The 20,749-nt window shown below is 44.0% G+C and overlaps 1 protein-coding gene across 1 annotated transcript in view; it reads right to left on the bottom strand.

The window, feature by feature from the left end:
- LOC126281185 (myrosinase 1-like) overlaps positions 1-20,749 on the bottom strand; it is a 225,146-nt gene that overhangs the window by 30,339 nt on the left and 174,058 nt on the right. Inside the window, exons 6-7 of the mRNA XM_049979885.1 lie at positions 19,810-19,999; positions 10,474-10,568 (exon numbers count right to left, since the gene is read on the bottom strand). Coding sequence (XP_049835842.1) covers positions 10,474-10,568; positions 19,810-19,999 — 285 coding nt within the window. The remainder of the gene's footprint in view (positions 1-10,473; positions 10,569-19,809; positions 20,000-20,749) is intronic.

The following is a 20,749-nucleotide window of genomic DNA, read 5'->3' as shown; positions in this document are numbered from 1 at the left end:
GAAGTTTTAACTAAAACAACAAATGCAATAAAATGTGACTACTATCAACTTACACTCAAACCCCCTAGCCTCTACGATGCGCACCGTTTCACAAAATATTTTCCTTCCTTTTAAACACTTTACATCATAAACCTCCCTAGATGTGATGCATACAACACCCAACGAATTATGACAAATAATTAAGCACATATGTTATAATTAATCAGGTATGTAAATCTTTTACCTTCAAAATAAATACAAAAACACAAATCAATTCTTAAGCTCGGTGGTTACATCCATTAAATAATAATATACAAGACATATATTTTGATTTCTTCGTGGTCATGCGCTGTTGTGCTACGTGCTGTCCTTCAGGGTCACATGCGGCACGGCAAGGATTTTCCACGATGTACAGAAGTTAACAGGGCGCAACCAACTCATACAAATTGCATATTGGGATTATACGTCTATATGGATGCGACTCGCAAATCTTAAAACGGGAGAGGGAGTAGATGCGGTACTACTGAATACTTCGACTATACCGCACCGCACCAACCAGCAGTACGGTGGGGTGGACAAGAGAAAAATCAACTGTTGCAAGGCAACCACAGCAGAGGAAGTAAGAAAATATATGGGGCTTAAAACTATTGGGAGGGCCACACCAAACCACAGAATGACGTCCCCAGCCAAATTATGATTTCGCCACGACAAGTAGGACCGTAAAATACCGTAAGAATTGAATTACAATAAACGGGATTTATAAGCGACCGACTGAAAAGCTCCGCAGTCAATCTTTCCATTATTACAAACACTTAACAGTACCTCCAAAGTTCATTCATGGACACTACCAGAGTGTCTAATTACTCGTTATAACTGTAGACAACAGTGTAATACTCTGGGGGCTGACTTGGGTTTTTTATCAAGACAAGCAATGATTCGGTCCTTCACTTGGATCCATCTTCGACCCAAAACAGTCATTTACTTTAAAACAGCTAGACAACAATGCCGATATCAACGCTCTCATCCCATGCAGCGCTCTAGCTGGAGACTGCAGTACCGAAGCGAAACTTACACCACTCACAAGTCCGATATACGCGCCACCAGCGCGCACCGTTTTATAATTCTTATGTTCACCTCGTACACCAAACTTGCCGTAATTCTTCGTCGGAATCCAAAGGCAGAACCAAGAAATCAATTCTCAGCCCTTGAATGACCACACGATGACCACCATCGGGACAACACCGGCCTTCACACTAAGCTCTTCGAGCCCACAGCATCCCGTCCCCAACCGACTCCTTGGGCGGGGCCAACCGACTAAGCGGCCTTGCCCTCCGACACCGACGCCGCTCCTCACGCACAGTCCAGAGATAAAGAGATAACTCCCAGCTTCCCCCTTATTCTTCGTTCTGTCAGCCTCGCGGCGCGCGGGAAGCCAAATCGCCAAAGATTTGCGGCGGCCAGAGACTCCAATCCGATCTCGATATCGACATCACGCGAGTACTGAGAAGACAGGTCATTTCAAAAACAAAAAAACAAAAAACAAAAATAAATAGCGAGCCTTAGCGGCTCAGATGCAGCACGCAGTATACGTCTGATAGCGTTGGTATTGTTAACCACACTCAGTGTTGCGTAGCTGTTGTGCATACATTAGTTCTAATGGAACCAGTTTGTGTTGTGAGAAGTTTGTGAAATACTTTTATTAACCAATCCCACTGGCTTTCTTATTTTTCTAGCATATCCGGACTTCTGCAATAAATAGCCGTCTTAGTGCTAAAATACAAGGAAATTACAGATCATAATTGAGTTACACAAAACAATAAGTAAAACACCATATTATCCAATAGCAATGATCCATTCTAGTCAACATACCATTTGAGTGAGTTACAAGCCAACAAACTCGCAGCAGTACATGTCATCATATGACTTTATTGGTTTATACGTAGACGGAAACAGTGGCTGTTGTTTACAAAAAGTACAGCTGTCTCAGTTTGCGTCATGTAGTAGAAGTAAAGCAAGCTGTATTACAAAAATACAAACCCAGTTTCATTCCAATATAGTAGTTTTAAATCCTTGTTTCACTAAATAAAAACAGAAGGTATATTGGCATCCCCTCTTAAAATACACTAAGAAATGCCGATGTACAATCTGTTTTTTCATATATTAGTGGTCAAGCGATCCACCAAATCTTATAAAAATGGTTCACAAAGCACTATGGGACTTAACATCTCAGGTCATCAGTCCGCTAGACTTAGAACTACTTTAACCTCACTAACCTAAGGACATCACACACATTCATGCCCCAAGCAGGATTCGAACCTGCGACCACAGCAGCTGCGCGCTTCCGGACTGAAGCACCTAGAACCGCTCATCCACAGCGGCCGGCTCTAAATCTTATACATAAGATCAGCAATAGACTCATACAATTGTCCTAGACAAAACTGTTAAACCACATTAAAAACAAAAAATTAAAAACGATCTTCAAAAAACTGTTAATTATTTAGTAGGATCCTGGAAGCGCCAGGCGACTTCTCTTCGATCTCGTGTTTGATTTGTAAATAAAAGCGGTAAAAACTATTTCGCTCAGACGGTTTAAAGTTAGGAAGACAAAAAAAATTCTTATTAGGCGTCCTCCAGCTGCAATCTGAAAATTACTAACATTTCAGTAAGGCCGGCACGTACTGTTTCGCCATTATCCTACCAGTGAGTCATCTACCTCGGTGCCAGACGTGATCATTGAGTTTTGATTGTTACTAATGACCTGGGGTGCTGAACGAAGAGTTCATCAGCAGTTCAAGTTCAACAGCTGCGTGTTCAGTGACAGATTGGCAAGTAATTTCCACGATATGCGTGATTCGGTACAAAGCTGTCTGTTTCCATCTAACGTTTGAACACTACAGCGCATTCATGACTAACCATAAAGCTGTGCACTTTCATGTGGGGAGGAGTTCAGATCGATATATAACCGCAAACTGCTCATCGTTATTAACGCAAAACCGCAGAGAATTTCACTGGCGGAGCAAAATATGAATTTGCTTGTGATCGATCATCGAAGCGTACGCGTAAAAGTCAAGCCTGGTTTCGCAATGCTCTTCGTGAAGGCTCAGACCTCATTTAGAACAACAGTACAATATCTGGGGCAAAGCTATCGCGGATATGACGATTTCAAAAGCTGAGTACATTTATATGGGCTAGAATATAATTTTTTCCGACAGCCCATAAATATATCTAGTAAACTCCTTTCTAAGTCTGCACAGTAGTTGTGAATGGGCTTCGTCAATTGGTGATTGCCGTTTAAAATTTTTTTTGCTAGACGTTTATAGTCTTTCTTCTAACATCTAGGTTCCCTTTAAAGAATAGGCGCCTTTCCCACTTATATCGCGATCTAACTCAATATAATTATATAATATACCACACATGATGGAAATGGTTAAAGCATTTTGAGCTGAAGTAGTATTTATCTGTGGTACAGTGTTTCTTTTATGAAAAATGTGCACCTATGTATGTACTAAGCGTCCACTTGAAACTGATGCTACACCCGTAGTGCTTGACAGTTCTTGAATGTTTGCTGTCGTTCGCACAATTTTAGTTGTGAAATATACGTATTCTCACGTACAGTGGAACTCATGTTCCAAACATATCTTGTAACTGAATCACAAGAATATCGAGATTTGCAGCCTTTACGCTATTTATATGCTTGAGTGCTACATGGAGGGTCATGAGCAGATTCTATGTCTTCTGAAGCAAAATATGGGATGCCTTTACTACACGTATTCCAATCGAAGTGTCTTCACACGACATAACTGAGGGAGCTATATTGTCCTACAGAAGCAACAGTTTCCGATTAAGCGTGAATTTCCATCTTACCATGGTTGTCTGCAAGATGTATTTTAGAGAGACAGAGAAAGAGAAAGACAGGGAGAGAGAGAGAGAGAGAGAGAGAGAGAGAGAGAGAGAGAGAGAGAGAAGGAAAACTAGCAGGGAAGAAGCGATAGCGCCTTGGGCAGGCGGCAGTTTTTTCTGTACGCTCCAGTATCGCCTGGTACGAGACGGACAGCTGAAATCAGTTTTACTGTGGTACAGTGGTCTTAAAGCGGTAACAATCAACAGACTTCGATCGAATCCACAAACGTTTCTCATTAACCACGGTTTATGTCCGGCTATTGAGACACCTTTCCGATACATTATGAATGGAAAAACACACGACACTGGTATAATATTCTGCAGAATTTATTATTTTACAAATAGATTTTTGGCTGTGACACCATTGTCAAATATCTGACGGTGGCATAACAGCCGAAAGCTAATTTGTATATCAATAAATATTGTAGGATATTGCACCAGTGCCGTGTGTTTTTTCATTTATAATGTAAAAAAAATTCTACCAACACAACAGCCAGTTAATGCAACCTTTCCAGTACATCGTCTGCACGGTAATGACAATGGCTAGACTAACTCATCTCTGCTGTAGTCAGATGATTTGATCTGACAGGTCCTAATTTAACATACACTGCCGACAAAGAAAGTGAAGCACTCAGAAGGCATGATCGGGCGTCAGTGTAACTTAGTACACAAACACACCATTGGCGGATATGTAAATGATTACGAGTTGCCTGTGACAGGTGAAGTGGCCAGCAAAGCGCATTAGCGCTGTTCGTGTTTCGTTACCAGGCATAGTAGGGTATATAAGCGGTGAGAACAGCGTCAGATGTTGCGTGGTCACTGTGAAGGACGAGAGGATGCCGCATACTTCTGTGAGATAGCATTATCGGCGCACGACACAGTCTGTAAGGAGCCTCATTGTGGGACTCAGTTTTTCGCACTGGTCGAATCGTATAATATGCAGATTTATGAGGCATTTGGATGTGATAGTGGTCTATGTTGGGCTGCATGGGAACGTGACAATAGGCACACTCGTCATCAAGGTTCTGGATGACAACGCCTGACCACAGCAACAGAGGATCGCCGAAATTCTGCAGCAAACAGCTTTCACGTCTGGGTCTGTCATCCGAGTACAAGCAATGGAACCTCTGAAACGTTCTGTGCCGTCCTCCACCATTGGTAGGCGTCCATCTAACAACTGCCCCATGCACAAGCTTCCATAAACAACAAAACACTCTGCTGTGTTCGGAGTGGCGTTGTGGTTCAAATGGCTCTTCACACTATGGGACTTAACATCTGAGGTCGTCAGTCCCCTCGAACTTAGAACCACTTAAACCTAACTAACCTAAGGATATCACATACATCCATGCCGGAGGCAGGATTCGAACCTGCGACCGTAGCGGTCGCGCAGTTCCAGACTGAAGCGCCTAGAACCGCTCGGCCACACGGGCCGGCGTGGTGTTGTGACTGGAAGGCAACGACTGCTTGTCAATGGCGATGCATTGTGTTCAGCAATGAATGGGCAGTTTGCATTGTTGCCACATTTATTCATGCTGCGGCTCTCTGTTGGTCTCTGCCCATCTCCTCTCCCTAACTGGAGTATCGATGTGGTAACATGACAGTTAAATTGGCATGCAAATTAATTAAATTAATATGTCAATCCATTAAATTAATTATGCAAATTAATTAAATTCAAAGTGGTCGGAAATTCAAAATTGGGGCAGAATTCCAAAATTGTGGAATTCCAAAAAAATGACGGAAAATTCAAAATGGTGGAAATTTCAAATTTTGCATCCCCAGTTCACAATACCATCAACAGTCAGACACCCTCCTCCTCCACTTCCTCACTTGTGAATTGGCACTAAAGAGATTCAGTCTGTACTGAACTACTGGAGAGGAAGGTAAAGTCTTTATTTATTTTGAGGGAAAAACTTGGCTGTCAGTGTGCGAGATGCATGTATTGGCAACTACATATCCTAATGACAGATCATTATATGATTCAAAAACACCACTAATAGATATTTAAAATAAACACATACCGCAGGTCCAATAGGATATGCACCCTCTGCTGTCATCTCCGAACAGATGTGTGGTGCTATAAAAAACTCCATCACTGCATCAGGCCAGTGCTCGACTTCATACCACTTCCGCAATAGCATGCATGTGGTGTCTGTGGAAGGTTGGGAGTGTCAGCCCACAGACATCTATACCTCATGACAGCTAGCCGTGGAATGCACCAAGACCGCGTTCACGATATGTCCATGAGCACACAGCACTCGCAGAGTAATGGAGGTGTTGGTTTAACACGATACAGAAATTGAGAACTATGCTGCATGTCATTTGACGATAGTTCTATGAGATCGAAGCGAAGTGACATTTTGTTTTCGTGAGAAGTCGTCGAGAGCAGTGGTTTTGAACTCGAGGAACTGGGTCAAATGCGCTGAAATTACGGAAAAAACTGATAAAATTTCTAAATTGACGAAAAATGCGTAAAACTGAGGAAAAAAGGACAAAAATGTAGATGAATGAGGGTAGTTACATGTTGTTTTGGGTATATGAAAACCATTTCATCCCATTCCTCTTTCTGTTGTGCTGGCTCTGAGTAACAGAAGTGCACTGAGGATTTCCAACCACATGGTGCAGGTCAGTACTCGACTCCAACAAACACACCAATTATTGAACTATGGTTCATTCCAGCGACACCACAAGGACAGCATGTGGGGGAATATACGAACAGCCACAATCTACTACATCAGAGTATGGTGACGCAGCATTCATGATGAAATCTAGAGACAAGTCCATTTATTCACAACATCACAGGAGCAGAATATTTACAGTCTGTTCTTCATCCTCATTAGCTGGAAGACCTATATGTTAAATAATTTCGTGGCAATGGCGAAATCGCAACATCTCGTGGGGATGAGATATCTGGGTGGTTATGGCGGGGTGGGGGTGGGGGGTTTCGGTGATGTTTTCAAAAAAGTCAGCCATTAAGTTTGTCAGTTCATCCTGCTCTGGCACATACCTACTACTGAGCAAGAACGTATGTAAAATAAACTAACGAATCGAGAGCTTTTTAATTGTTATTGTGCCCTTTATTCCTCCACAAATATGTGATAAGGACGAGGTGACGGGAGGGTTTTGCTTCTGGGAAGCAATGGTAGGCCGTGAAAAACCACATCCAGCTGCTGTGAGTACGGACATATCACAATTGTTTGGGCCCTATACACCTATAAATGCTACTTGTTCGGAATGTAACGCAGTTGGAAAGCAAAGTTACTGTGGCTCGTGTTCGGACTTATCACCGGAGGTGTGTGGGAAGTGATCAGACTAAAAAAACATTTATTAGTAGTCGCAATGGGAGGATGTGATTTCAAAACGTTGACGAGTATATCCGACTGTAAGGGGCGATAGATTCATTTCATAGACACTTGCACTGCATAACAATGCAAGGGTTCAACTGGATCTGTTATGGTGTTCACAGGCTGGCATACGACTGTATCAGCATAGATGCGCAGAATGTTCTCCCATCAGCTCTCCTAAGCAGTCCCTCGCATGTTCTTTGTCGCACTATCGACGGCACTGTTTATTACACTACACCAACACTGTGCTTTACAACAGATTTTTTGAGAGAATCTTGGAGGGATGCAGCACCTTCTGGAAGTGCTGACTGAAAATACTTGCGACCCCAGCCACTCGTATAAAGACAGATTAGTGATAGCAACACGCTGGATGTGACGGATGGGCCGGCCGCTGTGGACGAGCGGTTCTAGGCCCTTCAGTCTGGAACCGCGATGCTGCTACAGTCGCAAGTTCAAATCCTGCCTCGAGCATGGATGTGTGTGATGTCCTTACGTTAGTTATGTTTAAGTAGTTCTAAGTCTAGGGGACTGATGGCCTCAGGTGCTAAGTCTCATAGTGCTTAGAGCCATTTGAACCATTTTTTGTGACGGATGACCCATCATACATGTGGAATGGGCCTCCACTGTTTTCGACTGTAGGGTGGAAGTCGGGGCAATAACATACAGTTGGTATGGCTCTGAGCACTATGGGACTCAACTGCTGTGGTCATTAGTCCCCTAGAACGTAGAACTACTTAAACCTAACTAACCTAAGGACATCACACACATCCATGCCCGAGGCAGGATTCGAACCTGCGACCGTAGCAGTCGCACGGTTCCGGACTGCGCGCCTAGAACCGCGAGACCACTGCGGCTGGCATACAGTTTATATCCCTGACGATCCTATTTACGACCCAACATGACTCGGAGTTTGTACATTCCCAAAAATATTGCTAAGCTAATCATTCCTCAAGAACTGCATATTTTTCAAAAGAAACATTCATACGCAAATGTGTGATTTTTAGCATGGGAAAGAAGGACGTTATTCAATATCAACATAAGTTTCCGATATGATTGACAAGGAAAATACATCTAAGACGGACAATAGGATACAAGAAAACAACCAGTGCGAACTGTGCAGAACACTTGGTACTGTAGAACACTTTGCTGCCAAACCCAATGAGAGGTGAGATATGAGGAACTTCAGAAAGTAAATTACACATGTCATCCCATTTCTTCCGTGGAGACGAGGACGGTAGTCTGGGTATTGCTGCCTGTGGACGACTTCAGTGAGCCTCCTTCCCTACCAGCATCACACACATCTGTCTGTCCTTGGGAAAACTGTTGACACCATTTCACTACACTGCATTTTGTACAGATATTGAATTTTGACCAGAGTTTCACGGTGAGTCTGTTTGCCATTTAGACGTTTTGTCTGTAAGACTCTTACTCATCTGTTTACTTCAAGTTTGGATTATGTTCCCAGTTTTTGCATCATTTCACTCACACACTGTGATGCGCCGCGTTGAAATTCATAGTGAAAACCTTAAGCTCTCTTTTATTTTGCACCGTGCATAAAAGGCAGCTGAGGGCTTTTACCAAGAATTCAAAAATTGTTTAGCAGCTGATTTTCCCCACATATATGATGAACCTGTTATCTGTACCATAGCAGAAATGTGACTACGGAAAACCTGGAAGATATACTGTGGTATGACATATCAGTACCACTCCAAGGGTGTCGAAGTTGGTAACGGAATTGCAATGTTCCCATCACACGTCGACAGCGTTTGTAGGGGACCCGGCGGATCCAATGCAGCACATCTGCTGAGCCACACCTTCAGCAGCCCCATACCACGAGCGTCCTCTGCCACTGCATTATAGGACAGCTGGCGACAGCAAGACGCTCCACTTGCGCTTGGAGTCTCTTCGCTACCGCATCATCGTTCATAGTTCAGGGAGCCTCATCCTTGTTGACACTGTGGTAGCTGGACTCTATTTCTCCCTGCATTATTTGTGATAAAGCTTCATACACTTGGTGAAATACAAGTTAAATAAATCTTCTGTTTACTGAGTCAACTTGTTTGCTAATCATTTCTGCTCCTGCCCATCTTTCTTACAACGACATTGCCTCTCTGTAGCCACCTCTCCTTAGCGTTGTGTACAAAGTCGTACACAATAGGTACTCAGTTCGTCACACTTGTTGCACAATGGTCTTAGTGTGGGACGACAGATGTAACTTGCTTTCTGAAGTCCCTACCTAGTAAGATGAGGAGCTGAATTCATGTCGAGACATTACCGTAGAGGGTCGCAGCCAGCCGAAGAATATTTTAGAGAACTGTTTTAAAAAAAATTATTTCAAAGGCCCAATCAAATCTTTACAAGTTTTCTCCCAGAGAAACCTCCGCTGGGCATAGCGGAAATTTGTCTGCCTGTTAGAACCGAGGCAATTCTCTCCAGTTCAAGCTGCTGAGAAGAGACGCCTGAGCCCTCCGCTGAAATCGCTAGAGAATTCATGCCATTGATTTTAGCCTACAGCGTGCGTTGGACACAGGTCATGTGTGTGGACTCTGGAAGATTCTGCATATGTACATTATTCTCGTTCGATTGTGGGGTTGACAGCCTGGTGGATTGCATTCATACACGTCAATTGTTGCTCGAAAATGTTGTACGGTCAAGACCTCGACCACAACAGACGTCTTTCTTGGGAGGCAGAGCTTCTGGCTCTGCGCCCTGTAACAGGCCTCCAACCGCCTCCCCATCCGTTGCCCACTTATTTAATTGCTCGTCCTCCTAGACTGACCGACACCTGGTATTCCATACACCGACATATATGCTCTCTACTTGATTTAATTTAGCGGCAGCCCTGGATGCCCACTCACAAGTCCTGACCGCTCGACCTCCTGCAGACTGTCGACGTAAGCCGGACGCAACAACATTCTTCCCTCTCCTCGCATATGTACATTATTCTCGTTCAAGTGTGGGGTTGACAGCGTGTTGGAATGCATTCATACACGTCAGCTGTTGCTGGAAAATGTTGTAAGACCCTAAATTCGTGAATCCAATTACTTACGGAAATACAAATTATTTTCATAAAGGTATTCGGTTGTTGCACGGTGCCCTGTTGAACTGCTCTTCTCACGTACAGGTTGTTTATTACCTGCCCCATGTCAGGCAGTACAGTGAGGCAGAAATATAAATATTCCGATAATTACTACCAGCGGTCATACATCAGTACAAAGGAGCGCCCAGCAGAGACTTGTAGCTGGCCACATACCTCGAACTGAAGGGCCGTCTCCGCCGCCCGCTGATCCTCCTCGGTGCTGGTAGCGGGCTCGAACCAAGTACAGCACAGTGTGATGCCCACACGACCTGCAGACAGCGCCAAACTCTCTCAGTACAGACAGCATCCATACATTCCTGAGGCACAGTACAAAGCCTGTGCACAAAACTTCCATCACAGATAAACAAGTGAATTGTAGAAAAATGCCCTGTTTTGGAAAAAAGTCCCATCACCTCGGCAGAAACAATTATTCTGGCGCGGCACACGATGCAAAGTGGTCAAATATTTTTGTTGGCCCTATGGAAGAGAATGTAGATGAAGATGAAATGGGAGATATGATACTGCGTGAAGAGTTTGACACAGCACTGAAAGAACTGAGTCGAAACAAGGCGCCGGGAGTAGACAACAATCCATTAGAATTACTGGCGGCCTTGGGAGAGCCAGTCCTGACAAATCTCTACCATATAGTGAGCAAGATGTATGAGACAGGCGAAATACCCTCAGACTTCAAGAAGAATATAATAATTCCAATCCCAAAGAAAGCAGGTGTTGACAGATGTGAAAATTATCGAACTATCAGTTTAATAAGTCACGGCTGCAAAATACTAACGCGAATTCTTTACAGACGAATGGAAAAACTAGTAGAAGCCGACCTTGGGGAAGATCACTTTGGATTCCGTAGAAATATTGGAACACGTGAGGCAATACTGACCCTACGGCTTATCTTAGAAGCTAGATTAAGGAAAGGCAAACCTACAATTCTAGCATTTGTAGACTTACAGAAAGCGTTTGAATATGTTGACTGGAATACTCTCTTTCAAATTCTGAAGGTGGCAGGGGTAAAATATAGAGAGCGATAGGCTATTTACAATTTGTATAGAAACCAAATGGCAGTTATAAGAGTTGAGGGGCATGACAGGGTAGCAGTGGTTGGGAAGGGAGTGAGACAGGGTTGTAGCTTATCCCTGATGTTTTTCAATCTGTATTTTGAGCAAGCAGTGAAGGAAACAATAGAAAAATTCGGCGTAGGTATTAAAATCCATGGAGAAAAATTAAAACTTTGATGTTCGCCGATGACATTGTAATTCTGTTAGAGACAGCAAAGGACTTGGAAGAGCAGTTAAACGGAATGGATAGTGTCTTGAAGGGATCATATAAGATGAACATCAACAAAAGCAAAACGAGGATAATGGAATGTAGTCGAATTAAGACTGGTGATATTGAGGGTATTAGATTAGGAAATGAGACACTTAAAGTAGTAAAGGAGTTTTGATATTTGGGGAGGAAAATAACTGATGATGGTCGAAGTAGAGAGGATATAAAATGTAGACTGTCAATGGCAAGGAAAGCCTTTCTGAAGAAGAGAAATTTGTTAACATCAAGTATAGATTTAAGTCTCAGGAAGTCGTTTCTGAAAGTATTTGTATGGAATGTAGCCATGTATGGAAGTGAAACATGGACGCTAAATAGTTTGGACAAGAAGAGAATAGAAGCTTTCGAAATGTGGTGCTGCAGAAGAATGCTCAAGATTAGATGGGTAGATCACGTAATTAATGATGAAGTATTGAATAGAATTGGGGAGAATAGAAGTTTGTGGCACAACTTGACTAGAAGAAGGGATCGGTTGGTAGGACATGTTCTGCGGCATCAAGGGATCACCAATTTAGTAATGGAGGAGAGCGTGGAGGGTAAAAATCGTAGAGGGAGACCAAGAGATGAATACACTAAGCAGATTCAGAACGATGTATGTTGCAGTAGGTACTGGGAGATGAAGCAGCTTGCACAGGATAGAGTAGCATGGAAAGCTGCATCAAACCAGTCTCAGGACTGAAGACCACAACAACAACAATGGATGGCATTTACCCGGATAGGCAAAATAAAATATATGGACATCTTTCACCTTGGACGACCCAGAAGTCCCTAACTCATGCTTGTGTGGTGGCACACACGAATCGTGGGTAGCCGGTTCGAATCCTGGCACTGGAAGAAATCGTCACCACCAGTATTTGGCTGGCAAGGGGAGGAGTGATGGTAGCGAAGAGTTTGTGATCGCTGACCAGTCTGTGCGTCCACGTCCTTTCTGCAGTGTCTCGTGTAGTCACACTGTTAATGGCGAACCACCCATCGGATGGGGACACTAAGCCTGGTGGTCCCCTTGGGGCTATTCGAAAGAAGGTGTAGGCAATGTACTGGCACCTGTTCTCACTCCATTTCTGTATGACCATCTTACAACCCAAACATGCCACAGTATACGTATACCCATTAACGTCTCCTACACTCACCTTACGTCGTCCGTGTTGGACTGTGGTTTTAAAACTACGACAGTTAATTATTTGAAAGACAGATTAAAACCATTATCGTCGTGAGTCACTTTTATTTGCTTCCACAACGTTTCCAGTGTTTCCACCTTCATCTCCAGCTGGATCAATGGATTAAGTTAGAAATTCTCATAATAAACGTATGTATTCCTTTTGCTGGAACGTCTTCGAAATACAGGGAAAGACAGAGAACTGGAGGCATCCATGAAAAAAAATAATCCACTGATCCACATGAGGATGAGGGTGTAATCCATCACAACACGTTGTGGGAGAAAACAAAAGTGACTTGTAGTTCAGTTCAATTTACTGCAGTGAATTCTAGATCTATTGTTGGGAAACTCTAAACAGGACATACATATTCAATACTCATGCTGGCGTACAATGTTTTACATTATACAGGGTGAGTCAGGAGGGAAGATTCATGCTTTGACGGGTGATATTACTGGTGATTCTGAACAAAAAACTTCTAATAAACATACTACCTTATTTTAACTGTCTCTGGAAAAACCAATGAAAACAGCTAGGAACGGGAAAGGTGCAGGTGATGGTTAATTAAGATACTGTTATATTACGGTTTGTTTAATTGTGTACGTTTCCTCTCGCATGTTCAAACAGTCCACAGTCAACTTCAATGCATGTTGCTGCTCTTGTAGACAGGTGTTGTTTCGCCGGTCGGAGCTCAGTTTTGCATTCCTTTACCTGGGCACAAACATGTAAAATACGAGAGAAGTTCCTATCTTGTTTCCACTATGCACTTGTAGACGTCGCTCTTCAGTAAACCCCACAAACAGTAATACAATGACGTAAGATTGGGTGACCTCGGTGGCCATGCAATGACTCCACGGCGATCGATCCAACGACCAGGATACGTTGTGTTGAGAACTGTGTTACTGGCAGTAAGGAGTGTGTGGGAACTCCGTCATGCTGAAAGTACATACGAGCTCGTGTTGCCAAAGGGATATCCTCCACGTATTCTGGTAACACAGTTTGAAGAAACTCATATACCGTGTCCCAGTAAGACGGTTATCTAGAACAACGGGACCTTGGTCATCAATAATGCCGCACCACACGTTGACTGAGAAACGTCCCTGAAAATTCGTTTCCACAGTAGCGTGGACATTTTAATTTGCCCATACATGAGTTGCGCGTGGTGTTGATTACGTTGCAGATAAAAGTTGACCCTTCAGTGAACAGAATACGTGGAATTAACCGCTCATTGGCAATGATCCATTGACAGTATTCTTGCCGGGCGGCAGCAACTCCTTCATGTTAAATGCTGTACATTCTGCCGATGAAAGGGATACAGACTGTGCTCGTGTACTGTGCGTATCACTCGAGTTTGTGGAATACTAAGTTGGGCAGCAATTTTTCTCGAGCTAGTAGTAGGGTTGAGTTCCACTATGAACAATGTTCTCAACTTCATTAAGAGTTTGTTGTGTGGGACGTTTAGAGACGACATTTACGCTGGGAAGGGTACCACGCTCGCGCAATCCGTAAAACACCTTGCTATCTGGAACTCTGGGATTCGGAAATCGTTGTTGGTATTCTCAAAAAGCAGCTCTGGAATTCCCATTGGACAAACCATAGGCAAAACACCATGTCAGCATACTCTGCATGTGTGAAGATCCGTAGCATTGTCACTACCCAAAACGGTAGCCGGCCGTTGTGACCGAGCGGTTCTAGGCGCTTCGGTCCGGAACCACGTTGCTGCTACGATCGCAGGTTCCAATCCTGGCTCGGGCATGGATGTGTGTGATGTCTTTAGATTAGGTACATTTAAGTAGTTCTAAGTCCTAGGGGACTGATGACCTCAGATGTTAAGTCCCATACAGCTCAGAGCCATTTGAACCATTTGAACAAAACGGTATTCGTTGTTCCCGTAACAACACTGTAGTACCGTCCACTACGATCGTCAGACAGAGACTTAAGATAAACAACTGCACCACGCGCAAGAGAATTGCGTACTGACACAGTTTGTAAGGACGAGGCTACACGCTTTCTGTTCCTAGTTGTTTTCATTGGTTTACCGGAAACAGTTGCCCGCATCTCGTGGTCGTCCGGTATCGTTCTTGCTTCCCACGCCCGGGTTCCCGCGTTCGATTCCCGGCGAGGTCAGGGATTTTCTCTGCCTCGTGATGGCTGGTTGTTGTGTGATGTCCTTAGGTTTGTTAGGTTTAAGTAGTTCTAAGTTCTAGGGGACTGATGACCATAGATGTTAAGTCCCATAGTGCTCAGAGCGATTTGAACCATTTTTGGAAACAGTTACGAAAGGGGCATATGTTTATCAAGAGTTTTTTTGCTCAGAATTACTACTAGTATCATGCCACAAAGCATGTACTTTTCCTTAAAAAAAAAAAAAGAAGAAGTAGTTCAAATGTCTCTGAGCACTATGGGACTTAACTGCTGTGGTCATCAGTCCCCCTAGAACTTAGAACTACTTAAACCTAACTAACCTAAGGACATCACACACATCTATGCCCGAGGCAGGATTCGAACCTGTGACCGTAGCGATCGTGCGCTTCCAGACTGTAGCGCCTTTAACCGCTCGGCCACTCCGGCCGGCTACCTTTCCTCCTGACTCACCCTGTAGAGTTATAAATTATGTTAAAGCTATCATTGTTAATATTAATGTAGAAATAAAACAGTATATTGAAAATATAATCAATAAAGAATAATGCAAAATCCAAGGAATTAATTCAAGTTCCATTGCCAGCTTGTATTACTAGATTGGTTACAGGAGAACTCGAGGTTTGCCGACTAACTACAACAGTACCTGGTCCTAGGCCTATTCTACGTTGCCTACAATGGTATGTGCATACCTCGGCAGTACTTGACACTCACACGGGTAACTCTTTTTTTGTCTTTTACAACAACAACCAAAAACATACCTAAGACACAACTCACATACGCCAGGTGGAAAGTGAGCTATTGTACACGGAGGGAGAGAACACTTTCTATCTAGGCAGCTGAACCCACCCCTCACAGTCGCCCAGCCAACAATGGCATACCTGTTCTCTCTCTGTGTATACTGCAGACAAATCGTAGCAGTCTGTGCTTACCTGCTAAAGAGGAAAGATGTAAGATTCTGTCGTCATTTATTTACTCTATTTATTTTGAGGTTGTTATCCTGCTCGAAAAATTTCCTAAATTTTGCCAGGGAAAACGAATTGATGATTACCCTCCAGATTTGTTGCTTGAAATTCAAATAAACACAACTTCTTAAAATTGGAGTAACAATAGAAAAACGCTCTCATGGAAAAACTGTTTTTATAAACAAAATGGGTGATAAATTACAGAAACATATTATTTATGTGAACATTAATTAATTAAATTCCTGCGACATGTCTTTCCAGTTAGCGAGAGCAGTTTAATAAGTGTAATACCTGTAAGCGTACAGCTGAGGACTGTGTCCATAGTGTCCTATATGAGGAATGGAAGGAGGTCGTAATGGACGAGCATAGGGAAAATAACTTTCAGCAAAATAATGGTGATGAAGCAGGTTGGACTTAGGATGCATTTCACAGCTCATAGAGACTGCCGCCTGTTCATGGTTTTTGAAATGGCCAGTCACTCCACGGTGCAGGAGCAAATTCATCTTGTTCCACTGCCCCACTCTCCCTTTGCGCGCCTTTGTTCACGGGAAGAGGCAATTCATCCTGCACTTCAGTGGTACTTTGCTGTCCTTGCTGTCCTATACCTACTTACCATGTATTGGAAAGCGAAACAAACCCCGTTTCAAGTATCTCATGAAGGATGGGACGTAGAAGAGTGAGGGAGGGGGGGGGGGGGGGAGTCCGGTTCAGGCTGCTTAGCCTGTATCCACACATTGAGGTGAACACTTGTGCAGCTGCTGCCACTCTCCCCTGGCGAGTTGTTTTGGGGTAGGTTTTTGTTGTAGTTTTGTTGTTACAACAATGTTTCTCAATTCCTAGTGTGTGTGTTGCAATATGATCCATTGTTTATGAGTGGTGTTTTTTCGTGACAGTTTCAATGTGTAATTACAGCAATGAAGAATTTTGTCAGCTGTGGTATCGTGTATTGGCCTTCCTACATTTCAGTGATGGTTTGACGTCCTGTCCCTTCTTACCTTGCATGAATGTCTGTGTACAAATTGCTAGGCAGCTATTTGACTGGTAGATTGGAAGGAGGCTACTCTTCCTACACTTCAATGATAGTTTGCTGTCCAATTCCTTCTTACCATGTATCTGTGTACACGTTTCTCAGCAGCTATACACCTGTAGATGGTATAAGGTAATTCTTCCAGCAGCAACTGTAGTACCGTTTCCCGCCAATATCGAGTGGTTTTGTGGGCTAGAGCACACAGCAAGGTGAAAATATACACACAGGCGATCGGAAACGGGAACAAAACCCGTTCAAGGGCCCTCAATTGAGCCTCTTACACCAAGGAGAACACGTGCGGGAGAGCTGCAGTCTTGCACACATTTGGTAACAATGCAGACTGTCCTAATTTTCATGATTATGAACAAGCACTTTCCATGACTTACGAAACTGTTACAGTTGAGAAGAACAAAGTAATCTAAAAACTATATCTTTTTCAGTTCTAATTAAGAATTAAACATTACTTGCAAGATGATAACTGAAAGTCAGGTAGAATTTGAACTCAGATGCCCTAAGAGCTATGACCCTTTGTTCAAAGGAGGAGATATGTTTCGCAGTAGCTCTTAGCTCTCCAGATATGCGTTCTAGACCCCCTGTTTACCGGGAATCGTTTCCTTGTTTTAGTCCATACTACCACCTCTGAAAGTTGCTTACACTGCAGTCTTAGCAGCAACAGTACCAATACATGTATTCCACTGTCAGATGTTATCAGAAGAGTTTTCACTTGTAACTCTCGACTTGTTTGTTTCTGGTGCAGGGACCCTTACCTCAAATTGATACATTTATCCTCCTCCATCATCCTATAAAGGTCGTAACAGCATCACAGAATCACCCTGCATATGGATACATTTACCGAGTGTCGACGCATGTAACTTTAACGTTCTGTAGCGTCGTTCAATGGCGTTTCCGAACATAGGTTACTACGTAAAACTTGATCTACTAAGTACCCTCTACAACCATTGGAAGTGTGTAAAATTAACTGTGAAATACCTAGTATAAACCACGCTTTACTAATTTATTTTTCAAGAAGCTTACTCACTTAAGGTTTCTTTCTACACTACTGGCCATTAAAATTGCTACACCACGAAGATGACGTGCTACAGACGCGAAATTTAACCGACAGAAAGAAGACGCTGTGATATGCAAATGATTAGCTTTTCAGAGCATTCACACACGGTTGGCGCCGGTGGCGACACCTACAACGTGCTGACATGAGGAAAGTTTCCAACCGATTTCTCATACACAAACAGCAGTTGACTGGCGTTGCCTGGTGAAACGTTGTTGTGATGCCTCGTGTAAGGAGGAGAAATGCGTACCATCACGTTTCCGACTTTGATAAAGGTCGTATTGTAGCCACTGCGACTGCGGTTTATCGTATATCGACATTGATGCTCGCGTCGGTCGAGATCCAATGACAGCTAGCAGAATGTAGAATCGGTGAGTTCAGGAGGGTAATACGGAACGCCGTGCTGGATCCCAATGGCCTCGTATCACTAGCAGTCCAGATGACAGGTATCTTATCCGCATGGCTGTAACGGATCGTGCAGCCACGTCTCGATCTCTGAGTCAACAGATGGGGACGTTTGCAAGACAACAACCATTTGCACGAACAGTTCGACGACGTTTGCAGCAGCTTGGACTATCAGCTCGAAGACCATGGCTGTGGTTACCCTTGACGCTGCATCACAGACAGGAGCGCCTGCGATGGTGTACTCAACAACGAACCTGGGTGCACGAATGGCAAAACGTCATTTTTTCGGATGAATCCAGGTTCTGTTTACAGCATCATGATGGTCGCATCCGTGTTTGGCGACATTGCAGTGAACGCACATTGGAAGCGTGTATTCGTCATCGCCATTCTGGCATATCACCCGGCGTGATGGTATGGGGTGCCACTGGTTACACGTCTCGGTCACCTCTAGTTCGCATTGACGGCACTTTGAACAGTGGACGTAACATTTCAGATGTGTTACGACCCGTGGCTCTACCCTTCAAAAAAATGGTTCAAATGGCTCTGAGCACTATGGGACTCAACATCTTCCCTAGAACTTAGAGCTACTTAATCCTAACTAACCTAAGGACATCACACACGTCCATGCCAGAGGCAGGATTCGAACCTGCGACCATAGCAGTCCCTCGATTCCGGACTGCAGCGGCTAGAACCGCACGGCCACCCGGCCGGCTCTACCCTTCATTCGATCCGTGCGAAACCCTACATTTCAGCAGGATAATGCACGACCGCATGTTGCAGGTCCTGTACGGGCTTTTCTGGATACAGAAAATGTTCGACTGCTGCCCTGGCGGGCACATTCTCCAGATCTCTCACCAACTGAAAATATCTGGTTAATGGTGGCCGAGCAACTGGCTCGTCACAATACGCCAGTCACTGCTCTTGATGAACTGTTGTATCGTGTTGAAGCTGCATGTGCAACTGTACCTGTACACGCCATCCAAGCTCTGTTTGACTCAATGCCCAGGGTTATCAAGGCCGTTATTACGGCCAGAGGTGGTTGTACTGTGTACTGATTTCTCAGGATCTATGCACCCAAATTGCTTGAAACTGTAATCACATTTCAGTTCTAGTATAACATATTTGTCCAATGAATACCCGTTTATCATCTGCATTTCTTCTTGGTGTAGCAATTTTAATGGCCAGTGGTATAATTTCCGTTGAATTTTGCAGCATCAGCGGCACCTTTGATGGTAATTGTGCTTACGTGTTTACACTGAAGTAAAGTAACCAGATTAACGCAACAGCTCACACATCTTAATCATAACCCTTAAAAACGTGATATTTGACGAGAAACACGCTTAATAATGGGACTCTGAACTGAAGGTGTAAACGAGAAGAGGGGCTGTTAGAGCGCCAGAGGGGTGCAGCGCTTGCGGTTACCTTTCTGGACGTGGCGGAAGCGGTGGCTGTAGAGGCGGAAGGCTCGCGCATGCGCGATTAGGACTGTGCGCGCCAGCAGGTAGTCTGCGACGCCCGGCAGATCGACGCGCGGCGCCAGCGCCCTTGCGTCAGCGCCCTGGTAGCCGCCCGCGAAAGTGCACGGGTCGTTGAAGGTCGTCCACAGCTTCACCTGCGAGCATGCCCACAAAACATGTCACCCCGCTAAAAGAGAACGCTGCTCGCTTTGGAGATCTGTAGATGTGGTGTGCTGGTGCCAAGCAGTCACATGATCCCCTGCCACTGACGAAAGTCAAAGCAGTGAAGTGGTCTGTATGCACCAGTCCGTTTTATCTAATCTGCTTATCGATTCAACATAGAGATGTGATAAAATGTTGCAAAGGAGCTGCCGTTTTTGGATGTGCCAGTAGAAACACCGTGAATTTAACCATCGTTTACTTTCAACAAAGATAAAAAATTATCATTTCCTGCACGAAAATTTTATTATTCACTTTACCGGTGTCAACGGTTTAAACTGTCGTCTCCAGGAGTTTGAAATAGCCTCAAGTCATAGGTATGGTTGGGTTCAAATGGCTCTGAGCACTATGGGACTTAACTGCTGTGGTCATCAGTCCCCTAGAACTTAGAGCTACTTAAACCTAACTAACATAAGGACATCACACACATCCATGCCCGAGGCAGGATTCGAACCTGCGACCGTAGCGGCCACGTGGTTCCAAACTGTAGCGCCTAGAACCGCACGGCCACTCCGGCCGGCCATAGGTATGCCAACTTCGAATAAGCATTAGGCCACAGTGTCCTAAAACAAATCGACAAGAAATACGTAATTATGCAGAAAGACAGAACAAAAACCTCACGACGACTACCGCAGCTCACTTCACCCCTCCGCCACCCCACAATGAACCCAGGGTTATTGTGCGGT

The sequence above is a fragment of the Schistocerca gregaria genome, chromosome 7 (assembly GCF_023897955.1).
Source record: "Schistocerca gregaria isolate iqSchGreg1 chromosome 7, iqSchGreg1.2, whole genome shotgun sequence".
Lineage (NCBI taxonomy): Eukaryota > Metazoa > Arthropoda > Insecta > Orthoptera > Acrididae > Schistocerca > Schistocerca gregaria.
The sequence above is the reverse complement of the archived record's forward strand: the minus strand, read 5'-3'. Positions and strand labels throughout refer to the sequence as shown.